General features: G+C 31.0%; 1 protein-coding gene across 1 annotated transcript in view; it reads left to right on the top strand.

The window, feature by feature from the left end:
* The window catches only part of LOC129981940 (alkaline phosphatase, tissue-nonspecific isozyme-like), a 73,889-nt gene extending 51,461 nt beyond the window's left edge, over positions 1 to 22,428 (top strand). The window contains exons 3-8 of the mRNA XM_056093003.1: positions 964 to 1,138; positions 4,676 to 4,851; positions 9,101 to 9,305; positions 13,111 to 13,251; positions 14,544 to 14,852; positions 20,041 to 22,428. Coding sequence (XP_055948978.1) covers positions 964 to 1,138; positions 4,676 to 4,851; positions 9,101 to 9,305; positions 13,111 to 13,251; positions 14,544 to 14,852; positions 20,041 to 20,354 — 1,320 coding nt within the window. The 3' untranslated portion in view covers positions 20,355 to 22,428. The remainder of the gene's footprint in view (positions 1 to 963; positions 1,139 to 4,675; positions 4,852 to 9,100; positions 9,306 to 13,110; positions 13,252 to 14,543; positions 14,853 to 20,040) is intronic.
* Positions 22,429 to 27,222: the final 4,794 nt, after the last annotated feature.

The following is a 27,222-nucleotide window of genomic DNA, read 5'->3' as shown; positions in this document are numbered from 1 at the left end:
GCACACATTTTATATTATTGAATTAAGTGGAAAAGAAAACTATTCGCTTTTCTATCATTTACTATATAAATGTTCTTCTCCGATAATTTGAAGAATGTGCAAATTGCATATTTCCACTTGATGTATCAATAATTCATATTGAGAACGAATATAATATTTATTGTCATGTGTATGAGCATGATGTGTTAGTGTGGATGGTTGGTACACTCTGCAAATATGAGTGTAAAGCAACAGAATAATAAATTTAAAGTCTTTAAATTTACAGGCTCGAATATCTGCTAAAAAGGCTGCTGTATATAAAGTGTAACTTTACTTTTCCTCATGGTTAGTTTAATTTTCCATTTGAATGTATCGCATGCTTAAAATATGAGTTTAGAAGTGTTAGTAGTAAATAATGCATAAAAAAAGGGTAGCTTGAAAGTTGTTACATTTGGAAATTTATCATAATCATATTTCTTTAATAAAAATTCGAAATATTCCTCAAATAATATATTAAACAATCGCAAAATGAATTAAACTTTATTATATTTATACCAGTAAATATATTATAATTGGATGAGACAAATTTCAGTTAGAAATAAAAACATGCAACGATTACCAACATTGAATACATTCAAACGGTAATATGCTAGAATGTTGTATTAAATATGTCGTTTGACGAAAGGTTTGTGAACTTGACAATGGAATCTATCGTGTTCTTAAGTCTAACTCAAGTTTCAAACAATGACGATTTATTTCATTTCGTATTTTTAAAATTATGGAACGAATGTGTCTCGCATAATAATTTTCACATTCCTATTATTTACCATCAAGAATTTAGATGACACAACTTAGAATTCTGACTCTACTTAGAATTTAATGAGGACAGTTTTAGTTTGTAATATTGTTTTGTTTTCGTTTGAATTGACTTTATAATTACAGTTGTTAATAAATCTTATAATTTAATAATAATTTTTTTTTCAGACATACAGTGTTAATCATCAAGTACCTGATTCCGCTTCAACCGCAACCGCTCTTTTTACCGGCACCAAGACGAACTCTGCTACCATTGGAGTGTCCGCTCGGGCCAGGGTCAACGACTGCGATTCTCTTTTCGGAAACGAACTCACCTCCATTTTGGATTGGGCTCAAGAGTCAGGTGAGAGTCGAGAATTTATTCAGAGTTACAAAGAATGAATAAAATATTAATAAATACTCCTTAGTTCTTAAAAGTGATGTATATATTTATAACTGTTAAAAGTAATTTGTGTATTTCATATTTCCCTCAGCATCATTTATATAAAACGCTTATTATCGTCTTAAATTCTAGAAAAGCTTTTATCCCTTAAATGCATGATTAATCGTTATGAATTAAAAAAATCGTTTATTGTAGGAAAATAGTCAAAAGTTACGTAAAAATAAATAAATAAATCTAGGTAAAAAGATGGTATATTTACTTTGAAAAAAATTGTATTTAGACTTTTGACAACATTAAGTGTTCCTCAAAATCTAGCTTGTATCTAATACAAGCATATATTTACAAATTTTCAAATACAACATCAAACATTGATAACTAACCTGACAACAAACGAGAAGTAAATTTTTAACAATTAGATAGGTCACTCCTTTATAGGGAACTCGGCAATAGAACCTATCCCTTCAGGTAAACACACTGAATTTCATCACCCACCACATTCAAATGTAAAAAAACGAATTAACTTACCCGCCAAAAGTAATGTCAAATTTTTTCTTTCACATATTATTTATTGTCTGTAGTTATCAACGTACGTTTGGAAACGGACACACTCAGGTTTTTGAATGAAAATAAGTGGAACTAGATGTAGACAATTGGCAACAATATAAATTAAAGAGTCATTGCTTATCTTATGATTCGGAAACTTCTTCCATTTCTTTCCACCATGTAGCCGAAATTTTTCACTAAATATTATTTTATAATCATATATGTAGTGCTATCATATACTGCTATTAACCTTAAGACATTAGATATGAAATACAAAACCACATAAAGTTATGCTTCCACCTTTTTATTTCCATTCTTTTTATAAGATTAACAACGAAAATGTCGATGCTTATCAGTCTAGTGAAGGTTAGAATGGGGCCTATTTCAATTATTTGACCTCGTATAATTTAACCCTTTCAGTACTGATCCGGCCCAACCGGCAATGCAAATTCTATCCTGGAGGGTCGGTTTCTATTTCAAAGGAGAGGTGCGATATGTAAAGTGAAGACAACCTTAATGTTAACTCATTTTACATGCTGTACCTGTCGTTTGAAATATAAACAGACCCGCCGAATTAGAATTTGCATGGCCGGTTGAGACGGGTTAAAGGTTTAAGGGAAAGGGTTAAGAAACAGCAAACTGTATTTTATTTGATATCAAGCAAAGCATCTATAATTTGGAGTTAATCTGAATCAAAATCTGACTTAAAAATCTTTTCATTTTATAATATATCCTAAGCAATGCAATAATAGGAAGGTTAATTAAAAACTACGGTACTGATTGAAAGAAGCTAAAATGTAGCCTTTTATAAAAGATAAAAAAAACGACACCTTAAAATTTTTCCCTAATGAAAAATAATAAGACGAAAGAATAACATAATAATTTTTCATATTTTATTTGCATATCTAATAATGCCCTATGTAACTTTCCTTGGTTATATTAGTAACATTTTTCCGCCTTGCGAATAATTTCTATGCATTTCTTAGACGCAAGAAAAATATTAGGAAGGTATGGAAGTCATATATCTATGTTGCTATCTAATGTGCACCAGTGATTTAAATATATTTCACAGTATGTGACGTGAATTGGATTACCGCAAAGATTGTGCTCATGTAGTCAAATTTGGTATGAAAGAAGTTGGTTGTGAAAAAGATGCATAAGTTGGTTATTGCATATGTAAACAAAACTTTAGGCTTCTTTTTATATCGTCTTCCAATGTTTCTCCCTATCGTTGTTTACAAGGAAATTATTGTTGTTTTTAATAGGTACAATTGTTTTGAATAACTACATATTTCAGTCATGCGTATCTGCTATTAAATTCTCAATTTACCAAATTTGTTCTATTTAAAGGCTTATATTAACCATTGCAAGATTTGGAGAAAATTTTGAACAAGAATTTAGATAAAGAGGTTATGTATTCTGAACCTCAATCTGGATTATTATTTGAGAGTAAAGAGTATGAAATATAGTTAGACGAAGTAAAAAAATAGCAAGCAAAACAATGAAATACCTACTCGTAACTATTCGAATTTTTTTTTAAAGCAAGAGATAAAGAAACATATATAAAAAAATGAAATCTAGATCTCAAGTTATCATGTGAGAACATTATTATTTTAAGTCATTATTTGTCTTCTTAAGTCATTAACCAGTTTACGAGAGCTCCAACATTTTTTTTTCCAGCCAAAAAAAAATTGAAAATGAAAATTGCCATTTATGCTTTATTGATTGTCTACGCGATTTTGAGCTTCAAAACCTCCTAACCAAAACAACATCATGTTCTCACATGATAATATATAATGAAATTATTTTTCATTATTTTTTTCAGACTAATTTGTTCTGTTGGTTGAATTAAAGGGGCCTTGTACTATGAATAAAATATACCGGGAGGTAAAATTTTTCAAGCGCTATCTTTCTTTTAATAGAACTAGTAAATATTTTTATCTGAAATATTTATTTATCAATAAAAAAAAATCAACAATCATTTTTTCAAACTGGACAAATATGGGCTAAAAAGGCTGAAATCGTGGTTGGCTCATCTGTTTTCAAGTTCGGTCACCAAACTGTAGGATAATAATTACTTAATTTAATGACTCATTTTCATTTTTTATAATTATTTTCTGTAATTAGTAATCTTACGTATTCCCCAAAAATATTGCATATTGAACTTAATTATTAAACGCACATATACTCTACAGAGTATCTACTCTAATTGTAAACTAATAACTTATTTCTAAACAATTGGAGATAGATATATAGTTCAAATCTGAAAACTGCTCTTAGTGATACAAAGAATTATATCCGAATTTGGTTAAGCCAATATATGTATTTCTAGACAAAGTATAAGATTCTAACTTTATATTTTTAAGAATTAGGAAAAAAATTTAATTTTTTTTTATTTATTCCAATCTTATGAGTCATATTTAATAAAATGTTAAAATATTCTCAGATTTAAAACAAAAAAAAAAATTCACCATTTTTCTGGGACGAAAACTGACCGAGTTATGATGTTTCGAATTCCGCTGTTTTAGATCATTTCAACGGTCACTTCTAGTAAGAGCCGCAATCAATTCAAAACCCCTCCGCCAAATGGCTGTTGATTGGCCTAAAATAATGTATCCAAAAACTTCAAAACTCGGGCAGGTTTAGTAGCAGAAAAGTGGAACTTTTTATCTTTCGTTTAAAATGTTAGTGTCTGGAGAATATTTTGCTAAACACTAGCAACAGACTAATAAAACTATGGACTGCTTAGAAAATTTAATTTTAATAATTACTCCTACAGCCCATTTTTTGATTCAGACAACATAAAAAATTATTATTTATCTCATTTTGAACATTTTTTTCAACTGGAAGAATATGCCTTTCCCTAACAGTTTAGAAATCAACTATTGGAATTACCCTATAAAAAGTCAGGTATTATTTTCTTTTGAATTAATTTTAAATCTACCATTTTTATAGGGAAAGCAACAGGTTTGGTGACTACCACTCGAGTCACTCATGCTACCCCTGCTGCACTCTATGGCCATAGTCCTCACAGAGACTGGGAAAGTGACTCCAAGATGCCGAAGAACGCCAGCCGATGCAAAGATCTCGCAAGGCAGCTGGTGGAGGACTTGCCAGGGAGAGATCTCAGGGTATTTAATATTTTCTTCTCAACACAAGCTTAAATTGTCACTCAAGCGTTGAATTTTTAAGCAGATTTACCACATTTTTATTCACTTCCTTTGATTAAAAAAAGTTGTATGAAGATATCTTAGTAAAATTAGCATTTTTGTCATGTTTTATTTTTATACTTTTCGACAATAAATCGCGGTTAGATAACACTTAAATTGCACGTTATTATCGTTTATTTGAGTAGTAATGCGTCTTAATCCCATTAATTAAATTTTATGATCCAGAAACGTATTGCATAAAACGCGAGAGAATCAGTGCGAATCAAAGAAATAAGTTAACATTAAATCATTGAGCTAATATTAACTCGCTGTTGCTAATTATTAATTTAACCTAATATTAACTCACTGAAATATTTACTTTGTGTAATATTTAAAACATTGGAAAACTTTTTTTTTTGCTCTAATTTTTAGTTGGATTTATAGGTAGAAAAGTATTATCCCAGTTGGAATAGTATTTAAAATTTTTATTTAATTCATTTTAAAAATATTATTAAAATATCGAATTATTTTCGCATGCACTGGATGAAGAAAAATAAAACAAAAGGAGAAACCAAAAAATGTACAGCCAACTGAAATAAAGTGAAATTTTCGACAAAATCAGAGAAAATTATCGCTGTTATAATGTATATATTTATTCTTTATCGTATCTTCTTGTTAAAATAAATGCCCAATAAAATCAAGGTAATTATGATAATCATGGATAAAAGAAAAGCATCATTGTTTTCTCACACAATAAGTTGTGACTTTATGGTTCTTGAAGTAGATATTCGTTGAATAATGACTACTGTGTTCTCGAAATTTATGAGCCGAGTTCAGTAATTCGCAGAACATGTCATAAAACACGGACTATGCATCTTATAAAAATGTGCCTAATACAAAACGGGCTTAAGAGTCGCTTTAATGCATTTTTTTTTCAAATATCAAATGTAATAAATTTCCAATAATAGTTTTTTTTATTTATTTTTTTCTAAATGATTCTAATCATTTATCCATTTTCTTCACTCTTACTATATCTTTTTACTTTCTTTTTAAATCGGGGGTGAGCAATTTTTTTAAGTCTTAATCATATTCATCGTTGGAAATGCAGATTCACACAGGCAGATAGAAACGAAAAACGATATTAAATGATACACAACTTTTTAAAATTTTAAAATCTTGACATTTTGAAGGAGAAAAAAATTCGTTTTCTTCAAGAGATTGTGGTGACGCTTTATAAGCAAGATAACAGCTACGAGACATGAGTAATTACTTTTGTCTTGTGGTCTTATTACTCGGCTACGAACCCAAGCATTGCGATTTCGGTCCTCGCGATAACCAAAATCGCTACATTGGTGACTCGATGACGAAAAATACGCAACCTTCATACAACTGTTGTGGCGCCCTCCACCAGAAATAAATAAAATAAAAAAAGCTGATAAAAAATCAGCCAATAAATAAAAATAAAGCTGATAAATAATCAGCCAACAAAAAAAATGAAGCTTATAAAAAAATCAGCCAATAAAAAATATCAGCCAATATCACCAATAACAGCAAAAACAGGACAAAATATCGTTCGTCTCACCTCCGACTCACTGGAGAGGGAGTAATGTGGTGACACTTTATAAGCCAAATAACAGCTACTAGACATGAGTAATTGCTTTTGTCTTGTTGCTCGGCTACGAACCCAAACATTGCGAGTTCGGTCCTCGCAATAACCAAAATTGCTACAAGATAAAGAGAATATGTAATTTTAATAATTGGTATTCTTTAAAATCATTTTTTCAATGAGTGAATAAATTTTTTCAATCAACATTTTCTCAGTGAGTTCTACGCATAAACGATTAGAATTATTTTACAATTAATATTTATTACATTAGCTTGTATATATTCCCATATTCCATAGACCACACCTCTTATAATCTACTTGCCTAAAGCTGCTCCAAAGCAAGTTAAAAAAATTGTTCTGAGTACCTTTCTATCTGCTCGCATGCAACAAGAACACTAAAGGCTAAACACGAAATATTCAAATTATATTTCCGAGAAACAAGGAAGCGACGAATTGCATTTTTGCACGCGTTACATCGCTTTCTTTCGTCGGCGAACTTATAATAGCGATTAATGATACTACCTGGATATTAAGTTGCTTATCACGTGCAATATCCAAAATGATACCAGATGGTGATGATTATCTACTTAGTGATGTTGCCATTTCGTTTATTGACGGAGTTCCAAGTCATTCTCTCACATTATCGTACTGAAATACAGTAAAAAACATTTATCATTTACTATGAAGGACCGATACATTTTGATTAACCTGCTTTAATTATAAAAAACATTTCTTCGGCTTTTCTTAGAAGATCGTAAAGGATAATTGTATGCGATGATTTTATGAAGTATCAATTAACGTTTTTTACATCGTGATACTAATACAATAAAAGTAACTTTAGCATAACTGAGCATGAAAATTTCAATACCTTTTCGTGAATCATATTAATTAGATATAAAAATGCTTTGTTTTTCTTCGGTAAAAAAGTAAATAGTAAATTTATAGCGTAATTGTCTGAATTTTCAACTGTCTCGCTTTGGGATATTGAAACACCAGCCGAAATAATACCCAGACTTAATCTGAAATTTCCACACATTTTTCCTTTCTCGTGTACGTAGTAGCATAGAGAAAGTATAGTCATCATCAAAAAATTCGAAGTCGAGATTTTGACGAATCTCCACTTTTTAGACCGCCCTGATTTCGAAAAATACATTTTTCTGTCTATTTATGATTCAATAAAGCTTTGAGCTAGACAACTGAAAATTCGTATACGGTCTTTACATCAATTTTGCAGATTTCTATCAATTATGGAGTAAAATTTATTGAGAGGAAGTCCATCTATCCGGCTGTTCGAATATAAATTAACACTCTAATTACAAAATGAAGAATACTATGTAGAAAAAATATGTGCAGACACCTGACAAATTCCTAGTCAAATCCAACAAGGGGTTGAATGTTTGTCAAATTGTACTTTCAGAAGCATGTAAACGCGATAGCTCAAAAACGCAGTGACTTAAATGGATCAAATTTGGAATGGGATTTTGTGCAGTTTGTTTCTTTTGTTTCTTTGTTTTGTGCAGTTGTACAAGTGCAGTTTTGTTTCAAATTTTTGTTTCAATCGGTTGAGAAAAACGTATGTAAAGCACAAATTCGATTTTCAAATACTATTAACAGCATGCCAGGAATTAATCGCCAAATAGCTCGCCAAGGGTTACTTTATAGATTCAGTAGAAATCTAAATTCACTCCGAAAGTGAATATTTCGGAGTGAATTTAGATTTCTACTGAATCGATAAAGTAATCGGCAGTGGCAGAGAATGCCACTGCCATGTAAGGCATTCTCTGGCATGACAAGAGAGTTAAAGATACAAGAATTTATTAGAGAATATGTGAGAAAGTTTGGGGGTGATTACTCTCTGGTTCTTTTTTTTGTATTTCAATTAACAATTTCTTCAGTTTTCTTAGAACCGAATATAATTTTACAACGGGGTTTTAAACATGCCTTAAAAAAGTCTTCTGCAGCCAGTAGGCTACAGAGATCCCAATCTTAACTTTAAAAAAATGAAGTAACAGAACGTTAATGGCTACGAACGATTAAATCATAGACGTATGATGTCATGCGTGTTGAAAGTGCTGTATTGGCTCTATGAAAGTTAACACATTTTAATTAAGATATGAATTGTTATTTTACTAAATTTGAGTGTCGGTGTCTAAAATTAAAGTCTGTTCAAATATACCAGTTTAAATACTATAACATCAAAAGTAGGACATTTTATATTCGTACAAAAATTATCCGAATATAATTTTAAATTGTTAGGGACAGAAAATCTTTATTTTAGTAAGTTTGAGTATAGGTATCTAAAATTAAAGTTTCTCAAATGTACGAGTTTAAGTACTATAGGATGGACAGCAGTACATGTTAAATTTTTGCAAAGATCACCCGCATATACTTAATTGTCAGGGACAGAAAATCTTTTCAACTGCGTATTTCAATTCGATTCAGTTTTGAATTAGAAAATGTTTCATTTTGTTACAATATGAACGAAATACAAAATATCAGTAGAATTATACTTGTGAAATTATTTAATTTCAATCTCATGTACGTAATTCAAACGTTTCACATCACTTGGTATCATTATAAACATGATGAATGAGGGGTTTGAAACGTGCTGTTCTTTGATTGCAGGTCATTTTCGGCGGTGGCCGAAGACAGTTCAAGCCCGTGACGCACATGGACTCCGTGGCGAACAAAACCGGCGCCAGGTTGGACGGCCTGGACCTCATCGATTACTGGCTGAAGGAGAAGAAGAATCGGAATGCCAGGGCCAAATACATCACGACCGCCGCAGAACTCGCCGCCCTCAACAAAGGGAACGTTGATTACGTTTTGGGTACGAAACGCTTTCATCTATCTGGCCTTTCAAAAATATTTATTTATTGACTCCTCACTAATGAGTAGACATCTAACACCGTGAATATGTCTCGGCTTAGGGTCGTTAATCTTGAAAAATTAATTCATTAAAAAAGTGAAGTTAGTAACGTTGGTACTTTTCCGTTAGCCGGGTACAAACGAAAAATCGCCAAATAATGTAGAATTCCGCCAAATTCACGGTTGGTTCACGATTGGCGACATTTGCGTCCGGCTAACGGAAAAGTACCGTAACGTTTTAAGTATCAAATGTATTTACCAAATTGTCCTTGAAAGGTAACTTACTTATACTCATTCTTAAGGAATAGGCATTTATAATCTATACTAATTATAAAGATGAATGTGGGTGTGAGTAGGTGTTGGCGCTCTACAAGTCAGACCATTTAATCAACAGCTACCAAAATTCGGACATTAATACTTTGGAAAGTGGAAATATGCAATGTTAAGCAATTTTTTTTTTTTTGAAATTTTTGTTAGAATTTTAATTAATTAAGATTTAAGCTGAGTTTGGGCTTTTTTTTTTCGCGGTAATTTCCAAAAATAAATTTTGCAACGTTTCAAAATGAAAGAAAAATGTATTTTAAATGTTAGCAAATTAATATTCGTGAGAATTTTTGCTAGACATTAGCATTTTTGCAAAAAAAATATTGATTTCTAACAATGGATTACATTATTGCCTTGAAATTCAAACCATTTTCATTTTTTTCATCAAACACTTAATCGCGTGATTTTCTTCCTTCGCTGAAACCTAAAGAAGAAAGATTCTATTTTAATATCTGATTTGTTTATAAGATTTAATAAAAAAGTGAAGTTAAAATATCGTGAAATTTAGAAGACATGAATTGGATATCTTAATTTTTAATAGCGCTATGATATTATGGGTTTATCCCCAAATGAAGGACTCAGGCGCATGATAAATAGAGCTTTATTAAGACAATTAAAACAACACAGCTTTAACGTCAGACAATTTGGCCGAATTGCGTATATGTAGTTATAAACAAGTAATATATAAAACAAAATTTTTTAAGTCAATTCCTACTTTGGTCAACAAATTTTTTTTTTATTTTAGTTACTTTTTATTAGATAATTACAAAATTGGTGACAAACTTGGCGATCATTTGGCGACATGGCGACGGATATGGGAACTTTGGAGACCAAATAGAAATTATTGGACAAATTTAATTAATTATTAATATTTGAAAAAAAATTGTATTAACATCAAGTGTCATCCACTACCAGTTTTAAAAAATGTATTTGAACTTGAGTGGATGAATAAAAAGTATTTTATTAAAGATTGAAAATTTGAACAAAATATATATATATATAGAGAGAGAGAGAGAGCTAATAGTAGGAATTGAAAAACGATTCATTTTGAAATCAAATATAATCCGTACTCCCGCCGAACCAGCTGTCACATGAGTCATTTAGTCATAAATATATTTCAGCTTATCTTGAAACAAATGCATCATAAAATGAGAAATTATAAGTATTAAATAAAAAATCAATTTAATTTTTTTAAATTTCTTAATAAAGTTTTGCTAAACAGAAAAAAAAATCAGACTAAACGTATTAATAAAGGTTTTTAAAAATTAATATGGCGTAAAATTTTACAAGTATAAACATTTCTTTATATAAAAAAATTCTGAGAATCAAAGAAATATATATTCAATTTAACAAATAGCAATACTAGGTTTTATGGTTGCAGTAAATGTAATATTTTGCGAAGGTGACATAATGATTGATTATTTATTAGATAAAATCAGTATCTCCATTTGTGATCTTAGGTTCCTGGAACTTATTCTGAAAAGAAATAGCTTATTGAATCCAATTGAAAAACCTATTAACTCTTTCTTTATTAATCCGCCCAAACCGGCCATGAATTTTCTATACTAATCAGCCGTTTGGGTGCTGGTTTCTGTTTCAAACGTGGAGTGCAAGATGTAAAGCAAATTATCACTAAGGATGTCCTCGCTTTAGATTCTGAATTCCTCGTTTGAAACAGAAACTTACTCCAAAACGGCTCGTTTGTATAGAACTAGCACGCCCGAATTGAACCAGGTTAATAGTGAAAGGTTTAAGAGGCCAAAATTATTGATATCAAGAGAATTTAGATGTCGAATTCGCAATAGGATTACATGGGTCTTGAATCTTTAGGAAAGTAAATACTTTTCAATGCATAACTTCAACGAAAAGGCGACAGAACTGTGCTATATAAGAGTTAAGTACATAATTGTATTTTTTTCGACAAAGAAATCGGAACAATATATTCCATCTTAATTAAGTAAAACAAATTTTTTTTAAATGTCTTGAAAACGATTTTCTATAATTTCAATAATAGGAGAAAACAAGAAAAATAACCAAAACATTTTTACTAGTTTATTTTTTCTCTGGAATAAAATAGGCAATTCTTTGGGGAATATTTATTCCCAAATGCAGTGAGGAATAAATACTATTGAAAAAGAATTTAATATTAATTTATTATTTAAAGAATTTATTCGTTTTACTTTCTCTTATATATCCAGAAAGTGTTATAATCGACAAAAAATTCGATTCTGAGACCTTGACGAATTTCCTAGTTTCAGATTTTCCTTACGGTTGTGATGGCTTGATGATGAAATCTCAGTTTCAGGAAAAATGGGTACTAGAAGACCCAAATAAAAAAATATAAAAGTTAAAATTAAAAAAACGACGTTTAATCTGCTGTATGTTAAATTTGTCGGTATCAAACGTCCTCCCACTGGTGGAAGTTTGGAGAGGAAGAGACAGATCAAGTGACGTCATCGTCATCTGATGGCGGCTCAAAATTACGTGGCCCATCCCAAAATAGCCTTAGTCTTACCTTAAAATGGGACATTAATATAACTAAAACTATTTCAGACTTCCCTAAGTCATTGTTGGAATAATATTTGTCTGTTAATGCGATAACTCATGAGCATTCTGAGCAAGATGGATGAAATTTGGTAGGTCACCTCCACATCAAATGTTTAGATCTCTCTTAAATTTGGAACAAAATCCTTAAGCAGGAAGAATAATCTATAAATGATTCATACCATTTGTTTATCTGTCTGTCTATCCACGTGCAAGTGACCATAAAAACTACAAAACGCAAAGTGCTAAATGGATAACATTTGTTACTAATTTTTAGTATTTTAAATGCCGCTCCAAAGAAAAATTTGAACCAAGAGATCAAATTTTAAAAAAACTGTCTGGTGAATGCAATAATTCAAAAACGCAACAACTTACGTAAAGATAAAAAATTTGGTATATGATCATATTACTGAAATTTCAGATGTCGAATTTTAGGTTTCAATCGACATTTGAAATTCTTTTCGACCATTTCGACACTTGAAATTCCTTTCCAGAATATGCATTTTTTCCCGAAAGCCTTTAAAAAAATGTCTTTCGAAATGCATATTCGGTTTTCTCATTATATTACGAAGTACGAAGCGCTCATAGTCATGACAATAAAAATACAAATTTATATATTCGTGAAATTCATGTCCTTGCCATAAATCCCTAATTTTTATGCTAGAGGGAGGATGGATATTAGGGTTTTTTGGGGGGGGGGACCATTCTTGCTTTTTATTTTATTTTATTATTATTATCAACTACTCGGAAGTTGGTTTAAGAGTTGTTTAACTGTTTATAATGCTCATATACCGATAGTTTATCTGAAACTTCAGAATTTATTATTTAGGGAAACGGAATACTTCTAAGAAACTAAAGTTAAAACAGGTGTTAAAATAGGATTGTTTTTCCTTTTACAGGCCTCTTCAACCACAACCACATGAAGTTCGAAGTGGACAAAAAGAAGGATCACATGGAAGAGCCTTCTCTGACAGACATGACGCGAGCAGCCATCAACATGCTGCAAAAATCGAACAAAGGATTTTTCTTAATGGTTGAAGGTGATTAATAGATACCATATAATGAATTAATTAATGGATACTCTATAATGAATTAATTAATGGATACTCTATAATGAATTAATTAATGGATACTCTATAATGAATTAATTAATGGATACTCTATAATGAATTAATTAATGGATACTCTATGATATTTTGCTTTCAGTGTTATCTTTGCAATGTGTATTGGTTGGCGCAATTATTTAAAACTCTGTTAAAAACGGTTTTATTAAATTTATTAATGTCGTAATTCATCACATTTATTTATTATTATCATTTATATTTGAACTTGAATATTATTTTTATAAATTTTAATTCACGTTACATTATTTATAAACGTTTTTCTGAAATAATAAATAGTATAAACAAACAAAAAAAAAGCTAGAAAAGTGATCACTTTGTTAAACATAATAAAGTAGAAAAAAAATGTTTTTATATCCATTATATATAAACTATAAAAACATCATTTTTATTACTTTAATTCTTGGATTAAGCTATTAAAAGATATATAAAAGTATTATAATTGAAACATAACAATTTCTATTAAATCGATAAATATAGTGGCTCTTTTTTAAATGTGATGTTTTAGTTATTTTATGAGTACTGATAACATAAATTGTGAATATTTTAATAAACGAAAAATATCTTATACTGTCGCCAACTCCGACCCCTTCTTATGAGGATTACGCATCAATCGTAATACTTAGATGCGGAATCAGATGTTACTTATATAATGAAAGCCAAATGCACTGAATCAGTTAAATTTGATATCCAATGTGTATCTCTTAAGAAGAAAAGGGATATGAAATCATATAAAAAATATATAAGAAGGGACAATTCGATGTTAGATGACTCGCTCTGTGATTTCAGAAGCATATAAACGGTATAACTCAAAAACGCAATGAATTAAATATATCAAATTTGGTCGGTGACTTTGAAGACTACATTTATGGCTCTAAATCAAATTTTAGTTTCAATTGGTTGAGAAAAAACACGTCTGATTTTCGGTTATCGGATACTATTAATCGTATGCCCGGGATTAATCACCATAAAACTCGCCAAGGACGACATGAAAGATTTAGTAAAAATGCACAATTCTTGCCAAAGTTTAATATTTCTTAATTATTGTACGTCATTGCCATGCTATTCATTCTCTGCCTTACCCCAGGTCCCCTATTTTTTGCGGGGGTTGGGAATAATATCTTTATTAGAAATTTCTGAGAAAGTTTGGAAGAGACCACTTTCGTCTGTTTTAAACAATATGAAACTCATTTTAATTCTATTTCCAACAGGTGGAAGAATCGACCATGCTCATCATCTCAACAACGCTAAACGTGCTCTGTCCGAAACAGTATCCATGGCCGATGCCGTGCAGGCGGCAATTAACATGACTTCCTCGAAGGATACTCTCGTCGTGGTGACCGCTGACCATTCCCATGTCTTGACGGTCAATGGCTACCCGAAGAGAGGGAATCCTATCCTGGGAGTCGCCGGCACGTCAAATAAGGACAACCTCACCTACACCACGCTGCTCTACACAAATGGCCCCTCTTATCATATGATTCACGGGAAAAGGCGGAATCTTAGCGGCACGGATACAGGTATGAAAATTCCATTTAAATTATAAGTGTACACCATATGCATATAGATGTTCATACCTTTAATAAGACATTAGTGAATACTCGATATCCAATAAACTCAATTATAAAGATGCGCCCAAATACGACCACCATGTATTTAAAAGAATTTATATACTCTTACATTTAAAAAATTCTAGCATTTATTTTATTGCGGAAGAAAGAGTGCAGCTAGAATATTTTTCAAAACAACTTTGTGGAACTAATTTTTACCACGGTTCATACTAAGATGAAAGATTCAAGTGCGAATCGTAAGCCTCCATTTATTATATCTTCCAATGCCTTCACCGCCAATCATTGTACTTTTTTAGAACTTGAGAATCGTCTCGCTTTAAGTACAATCTTCATCCGAGATAAAGAAAAAGGAGACATGAGACAGAATCAGGAGAATAATGGTTGTTGAAGTACCGATATTTGACAGATGATTAAATTCCATGAATAACCCGTGACCTCTACATTATCGGGATGGAGCCTCCACGACTTGACCTTCCAAAAATCTGGCGTTTGTGTTTCATCGAATCTTGAAGACATTTCATTCATGAAGCTCTGCAATCTTGGAAACAGTTTATCGAGAAGCATTTTATTCATTTTTATTTTTTCTTCTTCTAAAACTGGCAACTTATTCATCTCTTATAAATATTGATCGCCACCCTTATTATCTTCGATACGTTGACGGCATTCTGGGGGCCTTTTCTTATTATCTTCGGAACTCTTATAATATTTTGTGAATCGATGTCATTCATTAATAATTCGACTAATTATTGTTTCTCGTCAAAAAAAGTTTCCTCATAACAATCAGAATTTCGAATTTCATATCTGAACCTTGTTCGAAATATAACATCTTTCCCCGAATCTTTGAATACCTGTAATCATGAATTGCATGCATCGTTATATGTCTTTTAACTTTATGTGCACCTGTTCTATCTAATCAGTAAAAAGTATCACGTGAGAAATTTTAAAAAATTATTTATATTTGGAAGATATTTTCAAATTACTGAAACTTTTTGAGTGTAGTAGTACTTGGATGTTTAAATCACTATAATCAGTATTCTGCATGATGAAAACTCTGCACATTTAAAATTAAAATAGTAGTTATTTCAATTCATGGAGCTCTTTCTACAACAGTAAGGTGCCAACAGTACATACATATCGTACCTCATAATTTTCTTGATACTGTCAACTTCAGTTTTCATTGACTAAAGTTGATTGAATAAGCACCATGATAAGTGGCTCTGAATATATATCCAAAACTTATACAAACTTCAATTCCTACAGATTTTACAATATGATCATTTGACCTGTTAGAATTGTAATATCCATTTTTAAATCACATCATTAAATTGAATCAAAATTTGGACATAGGTAGTTTTAAAGATACAACAAATTTTCTTCCATATTATTTTTTAAATAAAAAAATTAATATGGAAGAAAATTCGTTAATCCTCTTCATGTTTACAAAGATGGAAGATATTGTAATCATTTTTATATGTTTTCCTGATGTGTTAAGAGTTTCAAAATTTTGCACTGTTATGATTCCTCGGTGACAATAAACCATTCCGAATTTCACAGAACATAATTGTTCATTAATCGATTCATATAATTAAATTTTTATTCGTATTTATGATGTTATTTAGAAGTCAACTGAAGAAGAAAATAATATTTATAATTTTTAAAAAATTATTTAACACTAAAAAGCAAAAAAATAATCAGTGCACAAGTTATGATTTTAAAAATTGTTTTTATTTATATTTGGAAGATATTTTTTTTCATGGAAAGAAAACATGCTTAATTAAGGGTTATCTTAGGTTTAGAAGCTTTTCTTGCAAAAGATTTAGATTACAAATCGATTTAGCACAGTTTTATGCCATCACCGTAGCTCTATAGCTATTGTAAAAGCTGTTATGTGAGCATGAAATTTCACCGAAAGGAATAATGGAGGATTTTTTGACCGTTTCTGTTCATAAAATCTTAGTGAAAATTACGAATTCTGCCCTTTTTAATTGAAATTATTTCTTCAAAATGAAATATATCAATTTTTTTAAAAATTTGAAATGAGTTTACCTATAATAATTCATTGAATTTCAGAATGAAATCGTTAATTATTTAATTAATATGTATTTTGAAATTCCAAATGAAAAGTGATAAATTATCGTTTTTGTGTAAGATTATGTCGAAAATTTTATTGTCTAATTTTCGGTTCATTTAAGCAACGGAAAATTTGAATACCAAATCTCAGAATTAAATATCAAAAATTATGTCATTATCAGAATTATAAAAATATACTTTTCTACTATCACGACTTCACTGACCTTGAAATCCTCTTTATTAATATACATGCCTAATTGTCTGCGAAAAACCTTATTGTAAGACGCGCGCCAGTTTTTCATCTATCTTATTGCTAACTATATTCTGAAAGGAAATAAATCGGTTTCGAATTTCACAGTTAAATTTGCAAAAACAGTCTCCAACAAAACTCGTGCAACATTTAAAAAAAGACATTAATATCACAAGTCAATTAAGTAAAATAAAAATATACAACATCAATTATATTCATCTGTTACTTTTTCTGAAAGTCATCTAATTGAACTTAAACCCATCATTGTTTTCCCAAGAAATGCAATTGACCTTTCACAGGAGATTCGTTCTGACATAACCTTCTCTTTGCAAGCCATTACTCGCTCATGTTCTCATAATTGAGACGTCAAGAAACAATAATGAGAGGTGAAAGCGACGATCATTAACTCCGGATACAAGCGCATATTAACAATGTAATGATGGAGCAACAAGAACAACCTTAACTTGCTCGTTACTTAAAATTCGCCATAATGAGAGAGTCACTAACTTGACTTAACCCTAAAGTCATCAATCACTTTAAGGATCCTGAACGTGAGATTTATTTTTTCTAGAAATTAACCTCATCTTGCCTATTAGCTTTCACTTATTTAAATTCATGTTTATTTTTTACTTGATCTTCAGATTCATCGTTAATGTCACGATTCTTTTGCAGATTTCCCGCATTCCATAGTTTACCATAATTTTCTGGGGTTACATTCTATCTATTTTATGTTACTAACCGCTTTTTTGTTAATAAATATCTTAAAGCTAAATCAAGCCACAACTTTTTTTTGCGAGCTTATTTTTGAAAGTGTATACATCCAGTGATGATGATGATGTCGTGTCCGCGTTACCACGGAAAGGAGGTGCAATAGCTTTTGAGGATAAAGACCCCTGAGCACCCGAGGGCAGAAGTCTGACTTCTAGCTCATATGAAGATGAAACTCACACATTCGCCTGCACAACCCCTTTTTACAGGGGGACACATTCACACACCTCACAGATAGAACACAGATGAAGAACAACCATACCCGAACCGGGATTCGAACCCGGGACGATCACGGGGAAGATGCGCTACCCCTATGCCAGGATGCCGGCTATACATCCAGTTACATATCTTATTCGTTCTTTTTTTCCTTTAAACTTTGTTTCGGTCGTTCTTAGTTTTATCTTCAGTGGTGGATTTCCAGTAAAGCGTCTGCCTAGAGTGGGTTGGCACCGCAAGTAAATCGATTAGAAAACTTTTATCTTTAGAGTTGCCAAATTATAAATTTGTAAAAAAATATTCAAATACTGTGAATGATAAAAAAAAATTAGGATATGATCAACACTTCGTCAAAGTATAATTAGTCATTTTCCTGTAAATGTTTCATTGCGCTCACTTAGTTATCAGATATAAATATCTGATAACTAAGAGATAAGATAACTAACTAATACGTACTTTAGTACAAACGTGGATAATGGGCATATGTAAACGCGATAATTAAATAAAAATAAATACGTACTCTCAAAGTTAATAAAATAAACATACAGGGTGTTTATTTAGTCCCGGACCCATTTTGATGTTTAATAACTCATAAAATAATAAAGATAGATTAAAATTAATAACATAAATGGTTAAATAGACTCAAAAAGTTTCATGACCCTTGTCAATGAACTTCCACGTGTGCCCCCTTCATCACACGGAGAATATCAAGTCGATAGTCAATTTCACGCCAGGTAGCGGCAAGCATGTCGGCATCCACAAAGACTATTGCGGTTGTAATTCTGGCTTTTAGATCATCAATGTTCGACACTCTCCTCCTGAAAACGTTGTCTTTTACAAACCCCCAAAGAAAAAAGTCCAGCGGCGTTATGTCAGGTGATCTGGGTGGCCAAGGAATTGGACCTCCTCGCCCAATCCATCTTCCTGGAAAATGGTCTCTTGTGGTGTATGCATTCTCCTTAATATATCCGCTCGAATAAAACATCACATACAAAAGTACCACATAGAACAGACACATCAAAAGTAAACATAACATTGCAATAGTTGCCAAAAACAAAAGAGAGAAAAATGCAATTAATAAGCAGACGATATTTAGAAAAGTACAGATATTTAGACTGGAAAATGAAATTATCTGAAATTAACCACAAGCGCAGACGATATTTACAAAAATAAAAATATTCAAACCTGAAAAGGAAAATATATGAGTTATTCCATCCATAAATGCCATATGTTTGTTTATATCTTCATTATTTTATGAGTTATTAAACATCAAAATGGGTCCGGGACTTTATAAACACCCTGTATATTAGCCGAAAATAAATCATTAGCAATTTAAAAATGTGCTGAAATGTGAAACAAACTGCCCATCTTCTTGAAACAGGAGACTATTAATGTGTACTGTCTAGCGCTGCTTGGTCTTTTATTGACTGTAGTGCAGCTTAAAAAATGCAACTTACTGTTCATTTCAGGATCCGGAGACAAGCACTTTTCGTCAGTTCTACTTTACTTTTTTAAGGGATGATAAGCAGAATGGTTATTATTCCTCCTAATTCCGCGAATAAACTGAATTCACCCTTTCTCCAAAGTAAACATTTCCTCTTTTCACCTTTCTTCTCACTCCATTTTAACCAAATAAACGCCTTCTGACGCATGCGCAAAAGAAGGAGGTTTCCAAATCCGAGAATGAATAATATATCTTACTATTAGCAAAATAACAACATTTACACAACAGAACTCTTGCATTTTAAAATATTTAAATCTTAGAAAGCAGTATAAAATATAGGAAATATGTGACTCCATACCAATAACACTCTTTCTTTACCATATTTTCAGAATCGAAAAATTTCTTCCAAGATGTTCTCGTTCCTTTATCAGACGAAACCCACGGAGGTGAAGATGTTCCTATTTATGCGACCGGACCCATGGCTCATCTATTCCGTGGTGTCGTCGAACAAAGCTATGTAGCCCATGTCATGGCATACGCAGCCTGCATCGGAAGAAACAAGCAGCACTGTCAGCGCATAGGGGAGAGGTTGCCACTGACAGCTGCAGATGACAACAGTGCAAACCATGTACAACATTCCTTATACTTATTCTTTATCATCACGTTCCAAATAGCTATTGTTTTCCTTCTTTCCAGACATTGACGAATTTGTGTGGAGTAAAACACGTCGATCTAGGAAGCCTTTACCTCAACATCCCACAAAGATCATGCTAAATTCCATTTCATTAGCATTCCTATCATTATACAATGCGAATTAAGACTTGGGGAAGGGAATATCTTTAGTAATAAGTTGATCTTTACTTTTATTTCAATACAGCAGTAATTGTCATAATGATGTCATGGAAATACACTAACGTCTTTCCATGTGGATATCGAAGCTTTATTCTGTGATTCAGTAACTTTGCGACGTTAGAGGAAGGAAAATTTGGTGAAATGTTATGGATGCCAGTTTTAGAGAACATCATGCAGACAAATGTTTGTATCACTTTTTAGAGCCAAATATTATACAGATAGCGCTATTTTTTTTAAGCCACTGATTATTCCTTTATTTACCGACAGTACTTTAAATTACCGTTTAAATCCGGCTGATATCTTCACAATATGACCATTTTTTCTAACAAGAACGCATTTGCAATAGAAAGTAATACATGTTAACTAAAAATAACATTAAATATTCTTTTATAAATTTAATTTAATTATTTTAATTAATTAAAAAAGTTTTTTCTTTCTTCCTGGGTTTATTCTGTACCAAAATTTATATAATAGTTTAAAAATAAATTTGAAAAACTGATGGTAAAACAATTCGGCAAATAAATGGCTGAACTTAGTGAGTGGAGAAAAATTATACTATAAGCACAGCTTCACTTATTTTCGCTAAGCCACTGCCACTGTAAAAAGTATCATCAACAGTTGTGGTTTGGATTATACAGGCAGCATTGGTAAAAAAACTGCTGTATCAAAATTTGATGTCTCTAACCTCATAAAAAGTCATACACTTCAAAATGTAAAAATAACAATAAACACATAAAAGCACAATAATTTTAACATATTTTTGTTTCGATTAGCATCGGAAGATTTTAAAAATTTTAAATCATATAATTATATTTTAAAATTTTGCGACATTTGTAATCATAAAACTCTTTGCAAGGAAAACTCGCATCCAGATTCGTAAAAAAATGTTATTGTAAAATATTAAAACTGCAATGAAATGAGACTGCCATGACTTCATTCTGATCTCTTAGTGCTGTAAATGTTGCATTACGGAGGTTAGGAAAGGTAACCTTAAAAATGCTGTGCGAACCTTAAAATCAATACGGTCTAAGGTTTCATTTGTACAAAAGTGGAAAGAAAACATTACAGTAAGTTCATATTATGGCAATTTTTGGTGTTAAAAATTTAGAAGAAAAAAAATGTCATAAAATGTGTTTGCTGTATATTAATTTTTTTCTTTTATTGAGATGGGATGTTACTTTATACATCTTTCATTTTGGTGGGGTAAAAATATTGTCATCAAGCTTCAAAATAATTTTTAAGTGGATTTCTACACATGCAAAAAGTGTTCGTTGTTGAATGTTTTATTTGTGTTTGTCTATTTCACTTGGAGGTGGTTTCGGGTTGTGGAATTGTATCACTAAAAAGTTCCCTTTGCATTGTTCTTAGATAACGTATGTGTACCATAACCTCTAAAAAATAACGCATTTAGTCATTAATATAAATTATCACTACGGGTAGTGAAATAATTTCCGCGAGTATATGATAACCCTTAATGAAACAAAGCATGAAGATTCATTTGTATTATATGTAAATGTACAATAATAATAATGTACAATAAGAAGTAATGAAAAACATCTTTTTTTTTTCTGTACTGAGTTCAGATTTCTTTGCATATATAAATTGCCAACTCTCATTTCATTTCATGACATTACCACAACTTCAATTCTTACCACTGTTTAATGAATAGTTTCGACTTTTTTGCATCTGGAAAGTCTCAAAGGAAATGTTCTCTGAAGATATTCTGAAAAACCAAAAATTTTGTTCAGTTCTGAATGTATTGATTGTTGTGTGTAAAAATACTCATTTAATTGTTTTTTCATTATGTTCCATTATTTTTATTGCTAATGTTACGCACAGTGTAACCTATTCTTTTCATATTTATTCGAAGAACACTTCGCTGTTGTTAGTTTTTAATTTATTTCAATAAATATGTTTTTTCTGTCTGTGTAGATTGTGTTTTTTAGCCCATAAATTTTAATTTCAAATTAACCGACTATATTTCATGGAAATTACAAACCAAATTTGGTTGATCTTTTAATATATTGGGAGATTCTTTATTTCTTTAATATTATCAGTTTATGTAGTAACTTACCAGTAATAGCTAGAACATAATTCATTTGAATTATTAAAGAAATTCTATCGACTGCATACAAAAATTTAAAAAACCTTTTATACATTTTTAGAAAGAATTATTTACGAAATTTTTTTAAGTAAATTGTTATAATAAAAATTTATGGCAACAGCTTATTATTTGAAATGATAAATATCGTCTGCTGCTTTAAAATTTATCCTTTTATCAAAATGTCGAATGTAAGCAATCTTTGGATTGAAGAATAATTTTTTCGAATATAAATATTTCAATTCCATGATTCAAAAATTTTGTGAAATGCATGTTATTAAAATTTCAAAGTGCAAAATAAGAAACTTTATTAATCAGAAAATGAAAAACTAAAACTGTCAGTCTTACTTCTACATGGAAAGATTTCCAAAAAAACGCTCAAAAAATACGCGTACTGTTTCAAATATGTCTAAAATGTAATCTTTGGTATCAAGAAAAAATCCTCCTACGCAGAAATCAATTCAAAGTCTTTGGATACGCCTATACAATAATAAATAAAGTAATAAATCAAGATTCACAACTTTAAAAAATATATAATTTCTACCAATTCTTGCCTATGTAGTCTGTGCCTACTATGTGGCTCATTGCAGAACCCTGTATGAAAACTATATTATAAATAAATGGAAATGCACTGCGACCTTTGATGAAGCAGGAACTTACCTAAATGACTAACAAAAATAGGTCTATGTTCTACCTAAAGTTTAAAAAAAATGTGCAAATTGTGCGTTTGGTCCCGTCAGAACAAAGAAGGTTTCAGCAAGAAATGCATGATTGTCTCAGGACTCTCCTACAAAGAGAAATAAGAATAAGGAGATTGGAAAAAATTTCTAAAATCGACTCTGCGTACTACTAAAAGAAAATTTTAAACCCAGTATTTGGAGAAGGAATTCCATTTCTTTATCCCAATGATTTTCAGCGAGTTAAACTTCATCAAGACAAAGTTCCAAGTCATACATCAAGCTAAAATCCCCTCTCCGGCGGAGTAGGCAAAATTTCTCTAAATTAGCTTCAAAATGACACAAAATAAATAATTTCATATTCAGATCAAAGTAACTAATTAAGTACTTTATAACTAATTTAATTATTATGAGTAATTATTTGAAAAAATTAATTATTTATACTATGGCGGGAGATGAGATTTGTACAATAGAACGACGAGGAATAATAGAAAATTGTGATTCAATAGCATGATTCCAAATGAAATATACTGCATTTATAGGTTCAAGCAAATTCTCACATTATTATTTAAATTATTTAAGATAATAGTCGAAACATGTGAGAGTAATGAGTAACGGCATTAAATTTGTCTTTCGAAAAATATATTAGTCTAACTGCATTAAACTTTTATTAATTAAATGGATGCTATACGAAGTGAACCACAACCATAAACAGCTACTCCGACCCATCCAAAGGCACATGAAGTATTGAATGACGAAACGCCGCTAATCTTTTGAGCTGTTGAGTCCTAAGGCAATCATCGCCCACGGTATAACCTCTCCCATAGGGGACATGTCTGTCATCTATAGAGGATAACTGATTCCAAACCATTTTTGTACCCACAAAGGTGGCGGGAACCAACCACCCTACAGGAAGCTTCTCATCTCTACATGTGAGATGTACACCCCCTGTTGGGAGTAAAACGTTTCATAATGTGAATTTATTGATTTACTATGAATGTTAATATATAATATAATACTTATTAAAATATATAATACTTAGTGATAAATGCAGCTTTGGCAGTATTGCTAGCTGTTAAAGGATCACCTGATCAAATGAAGTGAGCAACACTTGTACCGATACCTTATTTTTCAATCTTCTGCTACATATCCATTTGTGACATTAAATAATTAGTACACGCGAATCCCATAACATAGAGACTTTCAACTGAATTTTATTTTCGAATCCGCAATCATTCGATTCGAAGTCGAGACTTCACTAGGAGCATATGAATTTTAGTAAGATCTCAGCTTTCGGCCAGAATGTTTCAGATTCGAAACCCGATTCCACCAAGAATCCGCTGTATGCCCTTCTGCCCGATGTGATAAGAAGCTTGAAAATAGAATGCTGACTCATGTATCAACCTCGCCATCTGAACGTAGCTCAAAATAATGAGTGTTCGAACAGTAGAAGTGCTCTCCCAGAAACATTCCTTAACATTGGTATTATCCTTTCAGACTCAAAAGGCTCTGAAAAGGAGATATTTGAATTTTTTCCTCTTTGCATACATAGTATGTAAGAAAATATAAAGTCCTTGTGTTGTTTCATTATAAGAAGATAATATGATTAAACGAAACCAAGATATCCAAGCGTATAAACGTATGCTTTTTTTAGAGTTCGAATCTAAATGTCTAATTTAATGTTAGATTTTAAATAAATGTGATTAAATTAGACCGAGATCTTCCAGCATTAAATACTTTTTTAGATTTCGAATCCAAATACCTGATATTTTTTCTTAATCATCATAACATCTGAGCAAATGACCTTGCAGAAATTTCTGCAAGAAGAGAATGACGAATGAGTGAAGTCGTCTCTGTGCTGATAGAGTAATTGTAGCATAAGTCAGTAAAAATACTCTTCAACTCTAACTTCAAATCCCATTGGCGTAATACCATTAATCAGTTTACTCTTTGAAGTTGACTGCTTGATATCTCGTATAATAATGACAAATTAAATGGCTGCGGTATATTTTAACTGAACTTAATTTCTTTCGGTCTTTGTTAGTTCCTTTGTGGGGTGTCGATAATGCAGTCAGTTGCCTCTTTCTGTTTTTCTTTGGAACTTAGACATTATAGTATTTCGGATAATAAGCGAGGTAAGTTATTTTATCTGTTCATAAATATAACGATAATTTTTTTTGTTTTCCTTCTTTTAAAATTCATATGATTTTGCGAGTGAAAATATTCCTATATTTAAGAGACAAGAAGTAGTTGAATTTTCGAAAAATCATTCATTTTATCTAGGTGAAGTCCTATTCGCAGAAAATGTAAAAGTTATCAAATAATTTTTACTATTGGATTGAATATTTGTATTGAATTTTATTTTTTGGATTGAATATTTGTATTGAATATTTTCTTTATCACAGAAAATGTTTTGAGGTAAACTGGAATTGCTGTTAGGCAAAATTGAGCTTTGAGTTTGAATACCACTTCAATGACTCTTGCCCTTTGACCAGAATTTTCGAGAATAATGAAAATTCTAGAAAATTCAAGAATTTTGGTTTCATCTCTATTAGGACCGGAGACCTAGACTTATCTGGAAAATTCCTTGCACGTCGAAAGTTTAAGAAGCCAAAACGGGTGCTAAAGAATTATCTTTGCGTTGTTGCGTTGCCGCTGTTGCGACTAACGTTCTTTTTCTATCATTTAAATACTGCTCTGTTGATTTCTAGCTTTAATTGCTAGTGTTTGTTAGTGTTCTTAGTCTACATCTCAGTTCTATTTTTGTGTCTTCGCATTTTTTTGCTACATAAAATGTCTGCCATTATCTTTTAATATAAATCGTATAATCACAAGACGATTTTCATAACAAATATATGACAGATTAGATAATGCATTGACAGCTTAATTCTTGTTTTATACATTACAGTTTTAGCATTTTGCTTTTATCGAAATATTGAATTGCGACTCCTTTTAGCTCCGAAAGTATTTAAAATAGCCAAATATCCATGTTGCTCCGTTTTGCGTTGTTCCTTCGAATCATTTCTAAAACAAAGAATCATAGTCTATCTTATATGCGATTTTAATTCTTTGCATTCCACTGCGGATGACGTAAGTTACATTCATGAATTTGGCTTAAAAAGCATATAATCCAATCTTTTATTTAAACAGTATAGACAAACCTTTACCGAGATCGCAATTACTGAGTTGATAATTAAAGTAATTGCATATTCTTCTGAGAAATTCCAATGCGAATAGCACTGAATACCATAGTAATTTATCTGAATTTGTATATCAATTTTATTTATATAGTTAATTTTTAATTTATATGTAATCGTAAAGATTATGTATGCAAATCTATTTGAACTGTATGCAAATCTGTTTGTTTGAACTAGTGCGGTTCTTTTTTTTTTTTTTTTTTTTAAATTTTACTCATAAAAACAAAACGATAGCGATGTGGATGTAATTGTCTTCTGGCAATCAATATTTTCATACCCAATCAGCAACTGCGGGAATAAACAGTTTGCAATTTCGCATTATTTTTCCTTTCAGTAATGAAAACGTTTACCTCTTTCACTTTTCTGTTAATTTCGAAATATGTATACTTATTTTGGTTTAAAATATTTTTGATTATATTTGCCATGTCATTCCATTGCCTAGAAAGGCCACATATAGATTTGTCTGCTAATTTTTTTTCTACTAATCGTTGCATTCTTAATTAAATTCTTTAAAAAGTAACGACTGAGCATATAGAACATGCTTCTATTTTAAATCTCCCTGACAATTAATGCAATTTTTCCTTTCCAGTTCCAATATTTTGCTGGAAGATGATGCAAGCTGAAGATGAATCCTACATTTATATATTTCTACGTAGCACTCAAGTAAAAATACTCATGATTTCCTTAAAAAATATACTATCCCCCCTAGTTGGCAGTTCGTAAGCAAGTATTAGATGCAAGATG

Source organism: Argiope bruennichi, chromosome 8 (genome assembly GCF_947563725.1).
Source record: "Argiope bruennichi chromosome 8, qqArgBrue1.1, whole genome shotgun sequence".
NCBI lineage: Eukaryota > Metazoa > Arthropoda > Arachnida > Araneae > Araneidae > Argiope > Argiope bruennichi.
This window is presented reverse-complemented; position numbering and strand designations above follow the sequence as displayed.